This window comes from Anser brachyrhynchus, assembly GCF_964034855.1.
Source record: "Anser brachyrhynchus genome assembly, chromosome: 27".
NCBI classification, from domain to species: Eukaryota; Metazoa; Chordata; class Aves; order Anseriformes; family Anatidae; genus Anser; species Anser brachyrhynchus.
Genome location: NC_137720.1, coordinates 5230507 through 5250796, shown reverse-complemented (window position 1 = coordinate 5250796; position 20290 = coordinate 5230507). Strand labels below are relative to the sequence as shown.

The 20290-nt window shown below is 41.7% G+C and overlaps 1 protein-coding gene across 10 annotated transcripts in view; it reads right to left on the bottom strand.

The window, feature by feature from the left end:
- Positions 1–20290, bottom strand: part of SLC26A8 (solute carrier family 26 member 8) — an 88612-nt gene that overhangs the window by 4717 nt on the left and 63605 nt on the right. Inside the window, exons 1-20 of one of the 10 annotated variants that reach the window (XM_080569077.1) lie at positions 20129–20264; positions 18787–18852; positions 17745–18002; positions 15131–15270; positions 14651–14767; positions 13487–13662; positions 12822–12986; positions 12002–12151; positions 11136–11218; positions 10620–10767; positions 9787–9900; positions 8969–9046; positions 7703–7798; positions 6632–6738; positions 5368–5437; positions 4449–4541; positions 4234–4368; positions 2586–2945; positions 1188–1242; positions 882–1060 (exon numbers count right to left, since the gene is read on the bottom strand). In XM_080569077.1, the coding sequence (XP_080425203.1) occupies positions 882–1060; positions 1188–1242; positions 2586–2945; positions 4234–4368; positions 4449–4541; positions 5368–5437; positions 6632–6738; positions 7703–7798; positions 8969–9046; positions 9787–9900; positions 10620–10767; positions 11136–11218; positions 12002–12151; positions 12822–12986; positions 13487–13662; positions 14651–14767; positions 15131–15270; positions 17745–17914 (2436 nt within the window). In that variant the 5' untranslated portion in view covers positions 17915–18002; positions 18787–18852; positions 20129–20264. Of the gene's footprint in view, positions 1–881; positions 1061–1187; positions 1243–2585; positions 2946–4233; positions 4369–4448; positions 4542–5367; positions 5438–6631; positions 6739–7702; positions 7799–8968; positions 9047–9786; positions 9901–10619; positions 10768–11135; positions 11219–12001; positions 12152–12821; positions 12987–13486; positions 13663–14650; positions 14768–15130; positions 15271–15901; positions 17718–17744; positions 18003–18715; positions 20265–20290 lie in introns of those variants that run through there. The other 9 variants (XR_013942376.1, XM_080569078.1, XM_080569075.1 and 6 more) reach the window with 9 other exon arrangements.

The following is a 20290-nucleotide window of genomic DNA, read 5'->3' as shown; positions in this document are numbered from 1 at the left end:
ACCTTTTCCCCAAGTCCCCTAAACAGAGAGTGGTGAACGTGTCCTGACACCTTCATTCTATGGGAGAGAGTCAGGAAGGTCAATACCTTTGTGCTAGACAGCGTAATGCCAAGGTAAGAGAGTTAAACAAGTTGTTTCTTGAGCAGCAGAACACAAGAAACCCATCTTCCTATGGATTTGGATAGGGTTCTTTTTCCTTCATTCTCCCCTCCTTCAGCTAGAGGACCCCAGCCTGGCGGAATGCACAGCACAGTTAGCCAAGGCTGGGTTCGTTTTCCGAGGTGGGGCAATTACTGGAATCTTCTGCTCAGAAGAAGGGCTCTTCCTGGAACTTGCAACTGTCTACCCCATTTGAACTTGGCTGACACAGCGTATGAGCTTAAAAACTATTGCACAGGACTGGCAGAAAGATCACGTGCACAAGCTTCATTTCTTTGGAAAATCAAACCAGTGCTGTCCTTCACTTCTCCCATCAGCCCCAAGGGAGCTGGTGCAGTAACCTCTGGAAATAAAAAGCTTGGAGCTTTTGCTCTGCCCTGGCAGGGTCCTTGCTCTGTGGGAGAAATGGAAACTGTCTAAAATGCCACAAACTCATTCCCTGCTGCAAAACTGGCCTGATTCCTTTCCAGTCTGCACACAAAGTTGTCTTTCCCCAGGCTGGAACACAGGACTCAGAGAAGCAAATTGGATTATTGGTGGTTTGTTGGTGATTTTTTTTGTTTTTGTTTTTTTGGTCTCTGTCCATCGCAAACCACCAAATAACTGAAAAATTCAAAAGAGCATCTGCTCTGCCCTACTTCCTCAGTAACACCACAAGGCTTTTAAGTTACTGACAGAGTAATTAACAACACGAAGACTTAAATGTAAGCAAAATATCCTACCTTCTGGTGTTTAGCTTGTAGTTTATCAGCAACCTCTTTTGAGCTAAGTTGTAGCCCATCTGGCTTTTGATGCTTCTCCAAAGCAGCCAGCACGGCATCATGAAGAGTTAGAAAGAACATTCCTTTGGTGACACCTCTGACAAAGAAATCATTCTTCTCAAGCGCTGCAATCACAGAGGCTATAAAAATAGGGGGAAATAAACAGCAGCAGAAGTCACAACAAGCAGTATAACTAAAACATTTCGCTGAAATTTAAAACTTATCCCTCATGATCAGCTAATATTAATAAACAAATACTGTACTCACGGTGACAGCCAGCTATAAGGACCGTAATGCCAGTGTCGTGAAACATGTGGAAGATCTGTGGAAAGAATCCCATACCAGCATCAGAACAATCTTGCTTTATGTAAGCGCACCAGAAGGTAAAACATAAATGAGGAAAGAAAAACTCCTTTGCAATGGTTTATCTCTGAAGAAAGTCCTTGTTCCCGCGTCTCAAATCCCAGGTCTTAGCTCAGCACTAAACAGCCAGAGTGTCCAAGATCTAAATGAGTGTTGACTCCAAAACCAGGGCAGGTCGCTGACCCTCCTACGGTGCACCATGCAGCACACAGTGTTATTTCTTCACTTAAACAAAAACGTCTCACAGGAACGGGCTAACTCGAAACATTTCTACACGCACAGACTCCATGCCCACGTGTAAACAACGAGAATAGGAACCCGTGTTTTCAAGCATGACCTGTAATTCTGTTAGTCTCAATTTTTATGTCCACCATTTTCAGATGTTTTAACTTAATTTCAAAAGAATCAAACTTTAGAAGGGATTGATTCTCACCATCTTCTCTGTGCCTGGCCCTTTGTAATTAAAAGGCCTCAAAAGAGTCACTTTGAAAAAAAAAAAAAGGCCATAAACCTCAATATTTCAGAGAATCACAAGAGAATCACAGGATTTCACAGTATGAGGCTGGAAGGAATCTGAAAAGACCTCATCTCCCTTCCCAAAGGGGAGGTCGTTTAATAGGTGGCAAATAAATCTTTAAGGATCTTAGGGAGATCAGCTCAATGCACAATTATTCCCAATAGGTGTTAGGAACCAATGAAACAGAAATCTTTGAAGCTGAGCTATAGACTTTGAGGGAGCTGAGTAAGAATCCATCTGGAACTGTGTCTTTCTGAGCAGCACAGCTACATTAAATTTATTTTTGCTAAATATATCTCTCCATTGGCTAAGGTCCCCACTTGAAGACTAAAATGTTCAAGCCTTACTTCAAAGAAAAGGCTAATTAGGCATTCAGCAATAAAATCACTCTAAGAAAAGATAACTGGTAGTTTTACATCTTACACTTCTAAAGAAGAGGATTTTTTTTTGTAAGTGTCCAGTTGGAAGAAAAAATAAACAGCCAAAATGGAAAAAGCAAATTAGACATTTTTATAAATATATTTTTGGTTTACATTATTTTAGAACTAGTGAAAACGGATGGCAGGTTTTAACAAGTATCAATAATGGGACTTTTGCTTTTAAAAAAAATGGCTTTATGGGAATTTATTATTTTCTGAAAATCAATAGCTGAATTTTGCACCCTGAAGGGTCAACTGGAAGATATGTGGATTGTTACGTAGCAGGGCACTCTAGGCTACCAAAAAACATATGATATCGGGTAAACTTTAGGTTCCACAGTTTCGTGCTAGATTTAGGTTGCTTACCTCTTTCAGTAAGTCTGAACCTTGCAAATCCACAAATTGCACCATGCTGAAGTCTAAAATAATGGTGTGAACTGGACACGGCAAATGCACTGACCGTTCCTCCTGACCTAACTGTACCGAGGAATTATCTATTGCAGAGCCTGCCAAAGGGCTAGCTCCTTTCCCTTCATCCTCCTTCTTTTCAGTCTTAACTCCTGCGTTAGTGCCCGGGGATGGAAGCTGCGCATCAGCTGTTCCCACCAGGAGCGCCTTCGAGTTGTGTCTGTCTCCATTCTTGGACCAGCGCACCAAATTCACTGAAGACGACGAGGAAGCGCTGCCTGTGTGGCTTCGCTTCACCAGTTTCGCTGTATATGGTATCTAGGATGGAAAATGGAGAGTACATCAGCGGTTGGAAGAACTAGGCCCAGGGGGGTGGAAACTTTTTTTGCTGTAAATAAACACTGTAAATCACATGATAGTTCTTCTCTCATGGTAAAAAACACATCTGAAGTAACACTAAATATAGCACAAAGCCACAAGTGTATGCAAAGTAGCAGGTGACTTAAGCAAGCCTCAGATGTGGTTAGGAAGAGTGCCTTCAGCCACCAAATAGCACTAGTGGTACCTCACTCTTCCACATCTTGAAATGGCCTGAGATACTGCCATCTGACTTATTTCTACTTTCCATAAAAGAAAAAAAAAAGCAGAAAAAAAATGCTTTCTATGGCTTCGTACAACATCTCTTCCCACTCTAAGAAGACATTTTATTTTCCTTCCTCGTATTTTTCGGATACATTGCCTTCCTAGGCAACAGTAAGCTGACCTTTACTGGCTGAGTTCTGCAGACCTCTTGTTCGTCTCCCTTCTCGTATGCCTGCTGGTTCCTGAGTGGACCAATGTAAATTTTTTTTCTTAATAGTTCCAAGTGTGTGGGTTTTTTTAATTATTATTTTTATAGCACAAGACAGGAAAAGTCACCCTCTGCATTTCTGCGCTTTAGAAGATGCTGTTAAATTATCCATCTGCTTCCTAAGCACCTCAGTGCCACATATGTTTTCCACACCGCTGTCTTTCAACCCATTTCTCATACAAGGACTTATACAAATCACATCTAACTGCTTGGAAAATATCTTCTTTTGCCTGAAGTTTCTTTCATAAACTAAGACTTGGAAAATTCAGATAAAGAGGGATATGAGTGACTCTCCAGAAGACGCACAGCAGCCAATTACAGTAAGGATATGAGATAATTGTCCGATCAGGATAATCACAGCTGCCTTTGTGGCTTTTTGTACTCGTTCTTGGCAATATTGGCAGCGGTACACATTCCACTTTCACTCACTTCTTTGGGGAAAAAGAAGAGAATGCCTACTGAAACACCTTACAAAATCCATTCTCTTGGCTGAGGAGAAGAAGTGAGGATATGTTGAATTTTTCAACTGCTAGTTAATTCACCCAGTAAGCTGAGCTTTTATTGCTCTATCACGAAGTATATATGAAGAAATACAGTGGTAATGTTTGCTTATTTTCAAACAGCAAATATATATATATGCTTTATATAAACTTTTACAGCCTCTTAAGTTCTGGCAAGCCAAGAACATTGCCCTCAGTAACAGAAAACCAGGCACCTCGAACAGACAGATTAGATAAATACACTTTTAAAGCTGACCCTAGGTGGTGGTAGAGGTTGATCACAGACACAAGAGCATTTAAAATCTTTGCTTTCCAACGAAGTGTCAGACGAAGAAGCTGAAACGAAAGCCCTCATTTCGCTTTGATCTAGAGGCACTGCTTTCATGTCCATCTGAAAGAGAAAAATAGTCTTATTACAGGGATAACAGTAGGTCTTAGAAACCTCCACAAACTGAAAAAAATGGCATTTACCTTGCGTAACAAGTAATTTTTGAAGCTATTCATATTTGCAAAAGAAATGGAAGAACAGCACTGGAAGATTTTGACACCTTCAATCTCCGTTGCCTTTAAGACAAAAGTTGGATCTGTGAGAGTTGTTCTTAGCAGGAGCCGTTTTTCCCCTCCTGACTATGCAGTAGACTGCAAGGTGCTATCCTAAGGACAGAGTTTCTGGTAATGTTGACTACACCTCCCACTGGTAGTGGCACTGGCAACATGGACCTAATCATCATAAACAAACCCGTTCCTCTTGTTAAAAAATGTACCTCCAGCAGCTCTATCACTGACGACAGTTGGCTGGTACAATATAAAACCAGCATATTGTTTTTAATATTGCTCACTACAAAAAACACACACTATGCACTTGTCTTACTAACCTTGTACTTCTATTATTCGATCTTTGCAAATCCATCAGCATAACATTGGGCATGTACCCAGGTGGCAAAGCTCTTTACTGCTGTATTGCCCGACTCTGTAGGGTGCAGGTCTTAGCAATAGAGTGTTAAAAAAGCCTGTGCCCTAGCTGTTATCCCATCACCACAAGGATCGGTGAGTCGGTCTAGCACACGCACAGCTGTTATTGTGAAAACATACACAGCGTGGACAAAACCAGACTGAGAAAAGCAGGTCAGCATAAAACACCGAACAGCTCCGGAAATGACCGCAGTGTGGCTTCCACCACGGGGACAACACAGATTGACACGGAGCTTCACGGGGCCCGAGCAGGCTGACCTAGGTACCTGAGTCACTTCGCTCTCCAGATATTTAAGCATTCTTTAGTTTCAAAGTTTTGAATCAAATGAACTGAGTCTGAATGGCCACCCCCAGGCATTTAAGGGAAAAAGACGCATTGCAGAGAGAAATGGAACATTTGTTTTTTGTTTCCTCTTACAGCTCTGTAGACGGATAAACTTCTATAAATATTCATGTTTGGAATCTGTCCCAGCTCCAGCATCTTCATTCTGAAACAAGATGTTTATTAGGTTTTCACATACAGCAGAGAAAAACTGCATGTTCCTAAAAGCTTGATCTCCATTTCTCTCCTCTTCACTGGATATACCAACCCTAACTTTAGAGGGTGCGAGTACAGCAAATTATTCACTCCCAATCAGCATTCGCTGAATAGGGGAGCAGCACACAAGCACACCCTTAAGGTATGCTGGTGCCTTCAAGAATGTATAATGTCCCATTTCTAGGTCTGGAACAATTGGATTATTGTTATTACACCAGGAAGTGCGTTCACTCTCCATCTTCCCACAGCCTTCCTCAAAGCTACAGCTACACGAACAGCTGGAAGCAGTTGCAAGCTCTGCTTAGGGCTGGCTACACATGGGCTAGGTTGGTCCAGAGGTCATGCAGCAGCTTTGGTGCAGCATCTTGCCTCTAAGGAGAATACCTCGGTTTGGGTACTGTGCTTTGCTAATGGTGCTGCATGGTTCTGGGGTGAGTTCTGGTCAGTTCCGTCTTCCAGCTCTCCAATGACCGGACAGGCAGCCACTTGTTTATTCCACCCATAACTCTGAGCAGAGGAATACTGGGAGTTTCAGGCAACTGAAATTCTTCCTGAAAGTATTCTTTCAGAGCCACTCTGGATCAGTTTGATACTTGCAGGAACTGAGGCATTTCCTTGCTTTTTGCACGTTATTCTAGAGGCTTCAGCCTACTCAGACAAGTACTTCCCTATCATGGTAAATATCATAAGGTGTGGCTTGGATTTATGAGTGATTTTCCTGGTTGGAACAGCAGCTAACACACTGAGCAATGTGGGCCCAATGTAATCTCCCTCAGCGATTATAGATTAAGTTTATGGATAGAGCAACTTGGTAAATGGCAATGAAGACTAAGGAATACATTTGAAATAAAGACACAACATCTCATTTTATCCCTCTGGAAGCGTGTATACAGATCACCTCTCCTGGCTGATGCCTACACTACAGGGAGCAGTTTCCAGCTGCACGGCACACCTGCAGAAAGGACCAAGCCAGAGCCCGTAGACTTGACGAAATTATTGCTTTGGGATAGTATTAGAGACTCCAGAATGACCTGACTGAAGTGTTTACAAACATGAAACTACTTTTCCGTTGTCACATGCATAGCTATCTCCACAACATCAGATCTCAGAAAAATTAGCATTTTGCTCTAGGAGTTACAAGTACCTGTGTGACCTAATGCTGATTATGAAGAATGCAAGTGCCAGGGCAATCGCTAATCCCACATCAAGACCAAGACGAAGCACTGCAGCAAAAGTTCCAAGCCAAATAACCTTTGAACAAGAGACGGAGTGAACATTAGCCATAAAATCATCTAAAAATGACCTCCAACTCAGGCCCAGCATTTGAAAATTGAAGAAAAAAAAAAATCTTAGCGATACTCTAGACCCCAGTCCTGGATGTAGTCACAAAGATGACAAGAAAAAGGTGCAGGACCTCAAAACGCATAACTCAACTACAGTTACGGACAAGATGGACTGCCTGCTTTCCTCTGCCCTGCATTTGGGGATATGCAGTGGCTATACAGATGCCTCCACAACTCTGGTCTACTCTGAAGAACAAGGCAAACGTCCAGGTGTGGCTGAAAAAATGGTGCTGAGAACTTCCCTCCTGGTAAGCACTTTGTTCCTGAAAATACAAAACTGCATGGACGTCCCCAGATAAAGATTTGGTCTGATGATGCTGAAACCCTCAACCCGGACAGAAAGGATTGATTTCTGGCATGGCAAATAACAGAAGCAGGTCTGGTAGATTTTTTTGATCCTTTCTATCATCAAGTTCAACGTTGGCTAAGCCTTCACAATCCTTAGAACCCACAAGCTGCAAATCTTATGCACAGTTCAAATCTCTGATTTTTTAACAGGGCTTCAGTAATTAAGAGGAGTCACATCATACTGGGGGCCTTTCTCTTAATGAGAAATCCGGAACAAGAGTTAACATATTCCCAACTGACAGCTAGACAATTTCCTTCTCAGGGGATCTGGGAAACAACAACAATGACCAGTTCGCCCTGTATAGAATTGCAAATTGATTTGTAGAGATTTCAGTACAATTCTTTCAGTGGGTATTTCAAAGGATCCCTCTCCTAAGAGAATGGCCACTGCTTTGCCTTGCCCTCCCAAGACATGCATTTCTCCCTTTAAGGCACATTACAATTCTTAGGTGTTTTTTTTTGTTTGTTTCATTTTGTTGTGTTTTTGTTTTGGTTGGTTGGTTGGTTTGGTTTTTGCCACTTACTAAATGATACTTATCCTGTCTCCACAGAGTGGGGATGTCCAGAAATTTTTGAAGAAAAGGTAGCATATTAAATACCACAATAGCAGCCAGTACACCCTGTACAAATCAAAAAAAATCCATCTGATATTTATTGCATCCACAACATGCTAAGGAACAGATATCCAAGACAAACTGCTCAGAATTTAAATCTTATTTCCATATTTTTTATGGATAGGTATAACAGATCTCCTCTGATCTGCAAACCAACATGAAACTAGCGTGCAACTTGTTTGACTTCACAATTACTTTTGCCAATACAACTGGACTTCCTCTTGAAACGCTGTATGTAGTTTCCATTACAATATTCTTCAGTGAATCCCTATGCCTCCTGCAGCACTAGGAGAAATGCCAACATTATCTACAGAATTAAGAGCTGCTGTTTCGAAAAATGGTTTCAATTAGCATGGGCAGTGCATTGCCAAATTTAGGAAGTTGTTTGACACCATTTATTGAAACAACCCTTCTTAGAAATGAAAAGGAGATTGAAGGGAAGTAGATGTTTAAATTCTGTTTTGTCAGCTAGTTTTGGGAAGGGGATTAATTCTCCCATCTCACAAAGAGGCCAGGAAAAAAATAAGGAAGTAATGCTCTATGTCAGTTGTTCTCTAAGAAAACTTAAAGGAAAAAAAAAAAAGAAAGTCTAGATAAAAATTTTAAGAGAGAAGTAAAAAAATGAGTACTCTGAACAATCTGAAGCAACAAATGTTTGCAGCAAAAAATGCACAAAAGGCAGTTTGGTAGTGCATATGGTTTTAAAATAAACCGCAATGACCAAGCTAGAATCAGAGACACTAAACCCAAACTCCCATTTCTGAAGATTGTATTTACCTCTTTAACACTAAAGATTTTGAAGCAGAAATTACTTATACAGATGCAAGACAGGAGCTCATGAACGTGTTATACAGTTGTGCAAAAAAGCTTGGAAGATGGGAAACTGTAAGTGAAATACATCTAAATTACACACCCTGGCAGTGAAATTTTAATGCTTTTAGCCAAGCAATTTTAGCTTGTTCTGAACAGTCAGAGATGGGAGAGAGATGCATTGTTTATTATCCAGTGTTTCAGCCTGCTGAGATTTAGGAGAGTTTAAAATCATTGTTTTGGTTTGGTCTGCCCGTGAAACCAATTAACTCTAGAGAATGATATAACCCCGACTGTCCGGGAAATCTTCATACTATGCTTAGGAAGTAAGTAGGCTGCTACTATAACTATTTCATGTTCACTTACATTAGGAATCATCTGAAAAAAGTATCCCAGTTTCAGCGCAATCACCAGCATTATAGTTGCTCCAATCATTGCTGCTAACTGAACAGAAATACTTCATTAGAGATGCCTTCCAGAACCATTTCCTTACTCGTCCTCTCTAAACAAGTAGGTATGCTCCATGTAACAGCACCAATTAACAAAGTCCACAAGTGTGCCGTAATGGATTATACAAATTGCAGAATACTCAAGTTTTCAGTAGATAAAAATTTGGCCTAAACAGACTATTCTTATGCACAACAACGCAGGATTTTTATTTGGTAATTTCATTTGAGAAATAAGATACTTCTCTTGCAAGTCAGCCTTAGGAACAAACTTTTTATTAAACAAAATTACTTCTATGATACACTGAGGCACATACAAATATTCAATTAAGAGGTATGATAAAAAAAATATTAGAAATTATAATTATATATTAAACCCTCCCTAAAAAATATTAAGATCACAAAGTACTCAAAAGTTAGGAAGAAGTGGCAGAATTAAGGGTGCTTAAACAATTTTCCATTTGGCTTTTTGGGCACACTAACTAAAATAGAATTTCAAACTGCATGAACACATCTTATTCTCCCTACAGAATTCTGGCTTCCTTCAGCAGACATCACACGCTGTAAATATCCCATAATTACAGTACATAACATACACAGAGAGGGCATGTGAATTCATGTTGCACGGGTATATAACTTTACATCTCACAAATTGTCTGGATGAAATGTCAGCCTATAGTCAATATACAGTGATTTTAGATGAGAGTGTGGAAGCTTTACAAATCCAGCCCAGCTCACCTGTGTTCTTCCACCTGTCTTCTCTTGAATGACAGTTCCAGAAATAGCACAGCTGATAGCAAAGCTTTTGAAAAATGAGCTGCAAATATTGCACAGCCCCACAGCTATTAGTTCCTGTAAAACAGAAACATAAGGAAGTAGAGAAAACCCCAAAATGAATGACTTACCTAAATAGAAGTGGCTTAACAAGAAGTACATTTCCCTCTGCTCACACTTGCTGGTTGCTCAGCCCAGAAAACCTTCTGGGAAACAAGGTCTCCCATTATTAGATCAGTTCTCTTAAAAGGTACAAAGTTTTCACAGCAGAGGATCTCATGGACCCAAGACTCTAATTGTTATTTATAAAGAAATCCACTTAGAACCCCAAAGTTTCCAGGCTAACACATGGCAAATTTCAGTACACCTGAACAAAAGCTCAGTGGGAAAGATGTTCCCTTTATATTTATCCGCAAAGACTACGGGAAGTCAGGGCAGCTTCCTTACTGGATAAATTCCATTCTAACACAGATTCACAACAAGCAAAACATGGAGTACTTCAAAACAGCCAGTACTTACTAAATCTAATAAGCATGGAAACACTGGAAACTAACACAGTTTTAGCTTAAAAGTCTCTCAGTGCAATCACTCTGGGTAAAAGATGGCCAATATTGTGGATTTCATATATGTGCAGAAGCCAGCCTTCTATAGGGAAGGGCAACGAGTTGCTACAAAACCGTCAGCTGGCATATTCACTCCATCCGTGCATTTCTACCACTGTCAGGTAACTAGTGGCTTTACTAGCCTGAATTCAGCTCGCTCCTTAGCCTAGGAAGTATGTGCAGCTTTGTTCTCACCTGACTGCTGGAAATACTGTAGTTGTGAAGCGAGGCATACCTCTCTCCAATAAAGACAAGAAGGAAGCAGCTTACAATAGCAAGGGAGAAAGCAGGCATTATGATCTTGCTCAGGTTTGGTATATCTGGCATTGTAGGAGGCAGAAGCCTACAGGATCAGAGAACAGGTAAGTTTAAACCTGGTCTGGGCTCTGTGCACAGGCCATACCCAGGACCAACACCAGAGGCATCACCTAGCACCTCACAGGAGATGCTCTGAATAGGTAAGACTCTGCTTTCACCTCACAAAAAATACAAATTCCTTCTTTTGTGTCTAACAAAACCTGAATCTGATAAAGAAGACTGTAGTTCGAATTCTGCATACGTTCTGAAATGATGATGCAATTAAATCTCTTGAATAATTATTCCTAAAACTGTGCTGCCCAGTAAGAATCAGCCTGTCAGATTTCAAGAACAGACTGAAACATCCTTTCATATCTCAAAAGTATAACCCCGTGAACAGGATAGATAACTAACCTCTGAGGAATCTTACTGACCACAGCACTACTGGATTCAGCGTAAACGTGAATGCGATTGGAAATAATGGTGCCTGTGATGATCTGGGAAAGAAAACAAGAACATTCAGAAATACTTTTTTTTTTTTCTTCTGTTAAAGTAACAATACAAAAGGACTTGCTGTCTGTAATGTTATGCTCTGCCGCAGCTGGTGTCCCACAGGCCCCTGTTGGGCAAGTGGGAAATGGCTTCAACTCCAGTGTCAGCAAGGTGGGACTCTTGGTAGCTTATTCCGTAGAATAAGAAAAATAGAAAAAGCAGCTATCTTTTAGATTTCTAGATTATCCATAAAAGTCAGAATTTTCATTTCAATAGAAAGTTTGGATTAAAAAAAAAAAAACAAAACTCATCTATTTTCCAGGAAAGAGAAAAGGGGAGAAAACAGCAGCAACAAATACTGCAGAATTTACAGCAAGAACTGCTTCTGAATGTAACAAAATTGAATATCTCCTTCCAACAATTCCAGACCAAAAAAGAAGCATAGTTAGATCAAGACTCTGAAGCTTCGAGTTCATGGTTCTAGTCTCTAATAAAGATAAGAATTAACACGCAGAGTCCTGAACTGGGTTTCCATGGTGGTTTCATCCTATACACTGCTTTTTATTCATGTGGCAATTCACTGTGACTTGTTCTCATGGCCTTTTGTGAGCAGGGACAGCTTATTTTCACAGTAGCAGGGGAAGAACGAAGAAGTTCATTGCTGAGATCCACCCCACAAATCAATGACAAAGGCTGTTTGTGGTATTCAGCCCCACAACACCATCTCAGACAGGTCATTCCTGAACTGTTCGTTCAGTTATCATGATGGCATTATGGAGAACACTTACCAGGAGAAGTTCCATAGGAAATGCAATTGGACTATGTTTATAAGTTACGCTGATGCATTTACTGATCCATAGCACGGGCAAGCTAAGCGAAAACAGCAGTGTGCTGGTGGCGTTAGCCTTTGGGAGAGCCCGGAAGTAATGAAATATATCCTGAAAAGGAATCATCATACAGAGGATCAGAGGCAGACACTCCAACTATTTTTATATTCTAGAGGATTGACACACACTGCCCGGACAACTGAACCCATCCTTTTGGCTACAAAACTATCTTCAGTGAGAGGAGAGAGATGCCAAGAGCAAAACAGTATTTAAAATGAACTATTGGTATCTGCAGAGAAAAAACTGCCACAAGTAACTCAGATCTAGTTTGATCCTTCCTCTCTCTTCTATACCACCTTTCACTGACATTAGTAAAATAAATTAGGAAGACTTAGCATTAACTTGTCTTTGAGTCTGCTTCTTCTTTGTAAGATATGACAAAGACACTGTGTGTCCAAAAGCTTGCCCACAATGGTCAACTGAGGAAAAAAAGTACCTTTTCCTCTATGACGTGCTCCATTATGAATATAGACATGCTAAAAAGTATAAAGTTACATAAATAATTAAAAACACAGATTTTTCTTCTTGCATGTCGCACAATAATCTCCATACACCGTTCAAGACAACAGGAAGGAAAGTAAACCACAGCTGAGACTTGCACAAATATCCCTTAGCAACTGACTTATTCTGAAATTGCCTTCGATTTCTGCAACTGTTCTTTTTTTGTTATTGTTCCCTACAAGAAACATGCATTTCTTTGACTAATAATGAATTTACTTACGCAGAAAATGTCTCGGGGGCCCTTATGGAAGTCAAGCATGACACCAAAGATAAAGATGAACTGGGATACAATGACGTGCAATGCTGCTGCAGTGAGGTAAGCATCAACAAGAGTCTTCGGCAAGTATTTTGTTACAAACCCCAGGCAGAAGCAGCCTAGCAGCAACTGTATGGGACAAACGAGAAGCGAGATGCAATATAATTAGCTGTGTCTAACCCGCCTTTCTTGTTTCTGTATTTGAAGAGCATGACTCTTCACTGCCATCCACGATGGATAGTTATTTGAACGTGCTATATTCATTATGCACAATTAAGTAAGACACTGCCCAAACAAAATAGGAGTACTTTATATCAAGTGTGGGCAGTTATGTAGGACTACCTAAGGGTCTACATACTGGAGAACTGGTCAACGCAAAGGATAATAACTTACTTCACACATGGATGTATTAATCATCGACACATAAATCTGAACCTATCATATCTTCTTCAGACATCCCGAGAGGAAGAGGCAGACCTTCACGTCCCAGTTTGTACAACATATGCACTCAAATGTGCTGAGCTTAGTATTTGTGGTAAGAACATGCAAGCAGTTCCACTTCTCACATTTGTACAGAGAACACACATAAGGATACATCATTAAGGATATAAAATAGATTCATCTTCTACCTGAATGACGCCAGTCAAAAACGTTACTGATGCAGTAAGTGTCAAGGCCTCCATATAACCTTTCGGAAGTGTAGGGTCTGAGAAATTGTCCACTGAACCATTAAAGGACAGCGTTTCGTTGAAATTAAAAGACTTCAGAATGTTTTTCACCACCAGATTTAGGATGCTGAATGAGCCTGGGTTCAATAGAACACAGAAAAGAAAATGGAACTGCATGAGATGTTGCAACAAGGATTTATCTTAAAAGCACACAGCCATCTCTTCACCCCCCCGTCTGTCTGTACAGGATGAGACGGTCTATTTTTATTCATATATACAATATTATTCATATATATTTTACTGCTTCTGAATAAGTACCTAAAGTTTCCAAAGTCCCATTCGAAAATCTCGGACTCCTACAATTTTACAAACAGCCTTTGTTTGATCAGATGCACAACAAAAAAATTTGAATGTAGAGCACAAAAATGGATGCATTACAAGGAACTGCCATAAAATCACAGAATTACAGAATGGTTTGGGTTGGAAGGGACCTTAAAGACGATCTAATTCCAACCCCCTGCCACTGGCAGGGACACTTCCAAGTCCAAAAAATACAGTCAGTCTGAGAAAGAACTGCCAAAGAGGCCAGGACTCCACGTATCTACTTTTTATCCTAAACATGTAAACAGAATTTTAATAATCTGGTTTCTGAACAAATTAAGAATGTAAAACCATCAACAGCTCAGTCATGGCAACAAACTACAAGACCCCCGGAGAAGACCAGGAGCTAAATCGTGAATCACAGTCACATCCTGAGGGTAAATGGGAAGCAGCTTGCGCCGGCCCTTTACTTTACGTAGGAGACGCCTCCAGTGACATTCCAGCTGTCTCCTTTGCTGTGATGTCTGTGACACAGGAGCTGTGTCCTCAGGGGGACAGGGCGCCTCACAGCTGGGACTGGACTGACTTCCTGAAATTCTCACCACAGATCAGCTGCAGAGGGGTGGAACAATGAATTGAGAATCTCTGGGTCTGGACTCTCACCTAAATAACATCTGCATTTTAGATGAAATAGATTAGGGCATCCTGGCGGCTTTTTGAAGCAGCATTGAACACAATCCCCACGTCCTGTAGAAACGTTTTGCAGTACAAAATCATACATATCATACTCAAAATCATACTCACCTACTGAGATATGATGCGAGGTCCCAAATATAACATATAGCATCGAGCAGCAGAACGTGGAAAGGAAGCAATTGACCATTGGCAGAGGTAACCTGGTCAGCCAAATTCCTAACAGCCCTAGAAAGCAAAAATGTAAGTATCTAACAGACCTGATTTTGCAAGCTGGATTTTAAAGACTGTGTTATTTCATTTGCAATATAGGAAAATGCTGTTATTAGCCTATATTTTGATATAGTTTTAGGAAGACTTTATGAAAAGAGGCAGTGTCCTTTCCTTGAAATTACACTGCGTAACAGATTATAGAACATATGCTTTCTTGCAAATGTGCAAATAAATATGCTAATGATTTAGGGAACTTGTAAATTAAAGTTCCCACATAATCTGATGACATCTGAAAGAACAGAATGACATACAGGCGGTAAATTACGAAAAGGATGACGCAGGAAAGGAAGGAAGAGTGTTTTTTTTCTCTCTGCCTACCTTGAGGAATCTGAAACATCCCAACATTTAAGCCTGCATGCAGGTCCCTCAAGATCCATTCTCTGAACTGATACGAAAAAAGCCAGTTCAGGACAGGGAACGTCTTGCGTATGAACTTTCTGAACCTTCCCCGGGAGAATCTGAAAAGAATCAAATAAGCTAAGCGATATGCAATGCCTTTTACAACCTCCACGCTCTGCAGCCTTTTTGCATGACCTCACACTGAGCAGGCACAGAAGCCACGCTGCTACTGTCAGCTCTCTGCAGGCACCCTACGCTGCGAACCCACACCAGCATTAGCCTTCCCCAGATCCAGCTGGCGCATAGCGTGAGTCCTACATAGGCACCCCTGTGCCTTTGCATTCCATTCAGATGAATCGCAAATAGTCCGTGTGCCATTCGTATGACACCCTGCCAGCGCCAGAGCACCGAACGCATCAATTACTTGACCTCATTAACACCGCGGAAAAATAGGAGGTGGTAATTTGATCGCTCCTATTCTGATCAAAAAAAAAACAACATACAAATGCTGCATCTGGAGGGGAAAAAAAAAGAAAAAGCCTATCCCACGTCCAAAAAAAACCCAACAACTGTAAAAGTTTCCTGTATTACATTACTTAGCACAGGGATACAAGCAGGACTTGACCTGGATGACTTATTTTGCCTACACATCTTTGAATCAAAATTTCCAGTAGGTAAACTCTGACTAACCCCCGAGTCCGGTGCTCCTCCTTCCCCTATTTTAATCCCCTGGCCATATTTTCTACTTACAAACCAAATATAAGCGATGCAGTGTCTGCCCAGGGCTTCTGCAACCTTGAGCAGTGGCTGGGGAGACCGAGCCCCAGAGAACATTACAGAGCTGAGCCCCTTCCCGTCGTGTTATTGTCCAAGGTGCCTACACACTGGGCTGCCCAGTGAATACAAAATAGAGAACAGAGAAAACACAAGAGACGGGGAAGTGGAAAAGAAACAGGGAAAACAGCATGAGGAAGCAAGAAAGACGTGATTCTTAAATGAGGAGTTGGGGGAGGGAATAAAGACATTTTCTTATTAAGCAGCAAGTGCAGTGATAAAGTTTCCAATAATAATAGCCATGACTTTAAAGTATAATTCTCCTTTCAACCTCTGGGCAAGACTTATTTTATTGCAGCAGGCATTTCTGGGTGGGCAGACTTAACTCTAGATCACGTCATAATTATACACAACTCAAGCCTTTCCAGCAAGTAATTTTGTTTTTCTGACTGCAGATCTTTATCCAATCTCCTTCTTAATTTTTTTTTAATATATGAAAAGACAGTGCCGGGATGGTTGGCTATTGCACAGTCTAAATGATCTCACCATTACAGAAATTAATCAATGGCACTTTTTCAAGGTGAAATGGAAAACCAGAAAGCACAGAAGTGAGTCAAACTATGGTTCCATTTGCCTTCACTTATCACCAGGAAATTACAATGGTTTAAGTAAAACAGGATCCACAGTTTTAGGCTGCAGTCGCCCACGTTGCTGAGCTGATGTAAGAGCTGGCTATACAAAAAGAGGGAAGTCTGGCTCCCCTACTCTCCTTTTCCCTGTGTGTCCTGTCCCACCTGGCAGCAGCAAGCTGCTAGATTAGCTCACCACACCTTGTGGAACCTCACCCATAGCTAGACTTGAGTCTCAGGTCCTGTCACGGTCCCAAAATAACAGTCTGAGTTTCAGTATACATTCAGTTTACATGCTGAAACAAAGCTCAGATAAATGATGAATCAGAGATTTTATATTTACTTTCTTATAAGGACTTTGTAGAGTAGACACAGTCATAACCATTGACAGTCCTCTCCACATCCAAAGAGAGATTCAGTCAGAAAACCAAGAGCATTCATGGTCAAACAAAACTAAAAGAGAAGCTGATGAAAGGGCTTCCTATTTTTGATTATATTTGCCTTGCTGGAAGAACACCAGGAATTCTCCTAAGTTGCCAACAAAGCCTGCCTTCTAGTGAGTCTACAGGGCTCCTCTGGCAGAAGAAATGCTTCTGTCCCTGGTATAATGACCAAAAGAGAAGTTTGGCAGATGCGAAAATCAGGCTGTGGAAGCATTAGTGCTGTATAGGCAGTACATTTGCCTCACCCATTCTCCTTGAATAATGTAGGAACATAGCTCCAAAATAATGCAACAGCAGTTTGGTCAATCTCAGGCATACCATTATGCAACTTTCCACGTCCCCAGCTAAGAAGGAACAGAAAATGGGTCTTGAAATTTAAGAAATAGGAGCAAAGTAATGGCACAAATCAGAAAAAAAGAAATTGAAAGCTTGTGTCTGACAGCTGGACCGAGGGGACTACAACTATCAACAGTTTCCCTTTACAATGCATATATCCTTCACGTTGTCATAGTCCTGAAGTGAACAAACACTTCTGCAGATCACAGATCAGCAGCTTTGGTAGTGGGGTGCTAAGCTGTTTGTGCGTGCTTTGGGTACGAGTTCTGTAACTGGGTGATCTGCTTCAGTTATCAATCAGTTTGTCATTTTAACCAGAAGCTGTGGGAAAGTCAGCACCTCTTTTACATTTGGGATTGAAGAGTCTCCTCCATTTCTTTACCCCTGTCCAATTCGTAGCATAGAGCTCACCTGCAATGTAGCCGTCTGTTCTGTTGAGGGATTTGTAGTTCTCCATGCAAGGTGGAAGGCAGGTTTCTTTCCAAGAATGCTTCGAAGTGCTTCTCTGTCTGCATTTCTCTTTGGGCCCTGTACACTGCTGGCTGCCTGCAAGTACGGACAGTATCGTTGTCTAACTCCATGTGTTTTTTTCTGATCACAGACAATGAAAAACCGAGGAACAGCAAATACAGGAGACCACAATGAAAGCTCTCGTTCTTCACAGTGAGACTGGAATAAAGAAACAAGGTGATTGACTGAAATATCTATTAAAACCAAAACCAACAAAAAGCATAATATGTCCTCAATCCATCCCAACATAATTCCTGTGAAGATAACAGCAGGGATAAGCAAGGCTCTGGAGGCTGACACCCATGAAAGACATGCTGCTCTTAGGATCAAACAAATCAATTGCCAGTTGTAGGAACACCAGGGCCTTCTGGAATTTGCCTTATTCCTACTCTGTAGGGAGGACCAGCCTGGATCCCCTCCATTATATGATCCCAAAAGCAGGCCCGTGTTAAGGGAACTGAATGCAATCTCTCTCCATAAACCTACCACAGCTGAGGAAACGGTTTGAATTTTCCTTGTTTCCATGCTGGAGGAAAAAGGCTTAGTTTGAATTGTACAGAGAGCTGCTAAATCTGAGGCCATACAAATGCCGCAACTTGCTGTATAAAATGGGTATCTGATACCATTCGGGTTTTTAAATGCCCAAAACATTTGACTCACGTTCCTGAGCTTTTTAATACTTGGAAGGAGATCTGAATTCAATCACTATCACTCGGAGTAGGTAAGATGTGAGTTCCCAAAGCGAATACTGAGTAAGCAAAGGTCCAGTGCAAGAGCAGAGCTAAGGTATTCTACAGTTCTCATACTGACAGCTGAGGCAGAATAAAAATTCAAATACAGAGCTACCAAGTGAAAGTACAGAGCCTACATACGAGAAAGGTGGTGACGAGCAGGAACGTATTTTGTGGCTATGGGCAGAAGAAGGAAGGAAAAGAGGACTCACTGAGTGAGCAGTAAGTCTTGTCAGAATGCAGACTAAGTATCTGAATTGTCAGAATGCAGACCAAACCTAAAAAAAAAAAAAAAGAGAGAGAAAAAAAGAAATCATTGGGATTTAAGCTTTCTCCTCATATTTCATTTCCTGAACTGCCAGGATCAGTTTGTACAGGTTTAGTGCTTTGCATCATCGAGATATGTGACTTCTGATACAGCTCCAGGCACCCTGACACAGTATTTACTGTCTTGTAAGACATATCCACCAACACGTCCGCACACCCCAGTCATTCTAAACCACAGAAACAGATGGCTGTAAGGCAAGTCTCAAACCATCTCCAGGGCACAATTTCTTCCTCTTTTTAAAGCGGAGATAAATCAAGGTCTTCCACAGATGAGTTTAGATCTTCAAAACCAGTACAAGCTCTGGAAGCCTTAGCTGTTTATGACATCTTTGAGCACAATCATCTTTTCAAGGTAAGATAACACAACAAATAAGAAGCTAGAGATTGCAAATTAAAGGTGTTAAACCCCTCAGCAGGTTAGGAAGTCATGACTTTTTGGATGCAAGCAGTGGTAAACGTTAACTGTAGCTCATTCCTGTTATTTAGACCTCTGTGAGGTCCCAGCAGCAGAGGACAGCGTCCCGCTCCGGTGGGCTGTGTAGAGAATACTATTTTTGACACAAGCCAGTATTTTAAAAGTGGGCTTCCAAATTCCATTCCCGATGCGTATTGCACAATACTGCTAATAAGACTCAAGCCTGCAATCGAACAGCAAGCGGCCCTAATCCCCAAACCCCCACACTATTTATTTGCTCTGACGTCCTGCACTTACTACCTAGCGAAGACACTTTGGGCTCCACTTCAAACCACGCTTAAGCTGCAGCACTTGAGGATTTCACTTGGTTTTAAGTACATACTTGAAGGACATACGTATCTTTGGTACTGCCAGGCCTCTTACAGCGCTGGGAAATAGCTTGTTCTCCACGCGGACACAGAAAGATAGGGAAATATATGGGGAAATCTGTGTGAATCAGCTTAGCTGTCCTCATCCCTAATGGCGTGAAGCCGTCTCGAGGGAACAAAGTGTCCTCAGGAAGTTTACCAACGCTAATGAATTAATTAAAACCAACACACACAACTCCAGAAGCACACGAGGTACACCTCACAGGCCAACTCAGGCCTGCACAACTGCTGCTTTCGCTCGCTTTTTTTCACACGTTTTCCTTTATTTTCACTCCAAGCACCGCCTGGGGCTCCGTGACCGCACAGAAGCGAGCACACCACACGAGGCACCGCCTCGCTTCCCCCCCCCCCCTCCGCCATGTCGCGGCGGCTTCCTCCCCTCACAGCCCTTGTGGGGCCGCCGTCGCGATTGGGGCCGCTCTCGCGATAGCTCCGCGTCGGCTCCATATTGGGGCATCTCCGCCCGTAGCCGGGGCCGGGTTATCGGGGCCGGGAGGCGGCGGGGGTCCGGGTCGGGGCCAGCCCGGGCTGCGCCGCTCGGGGGCC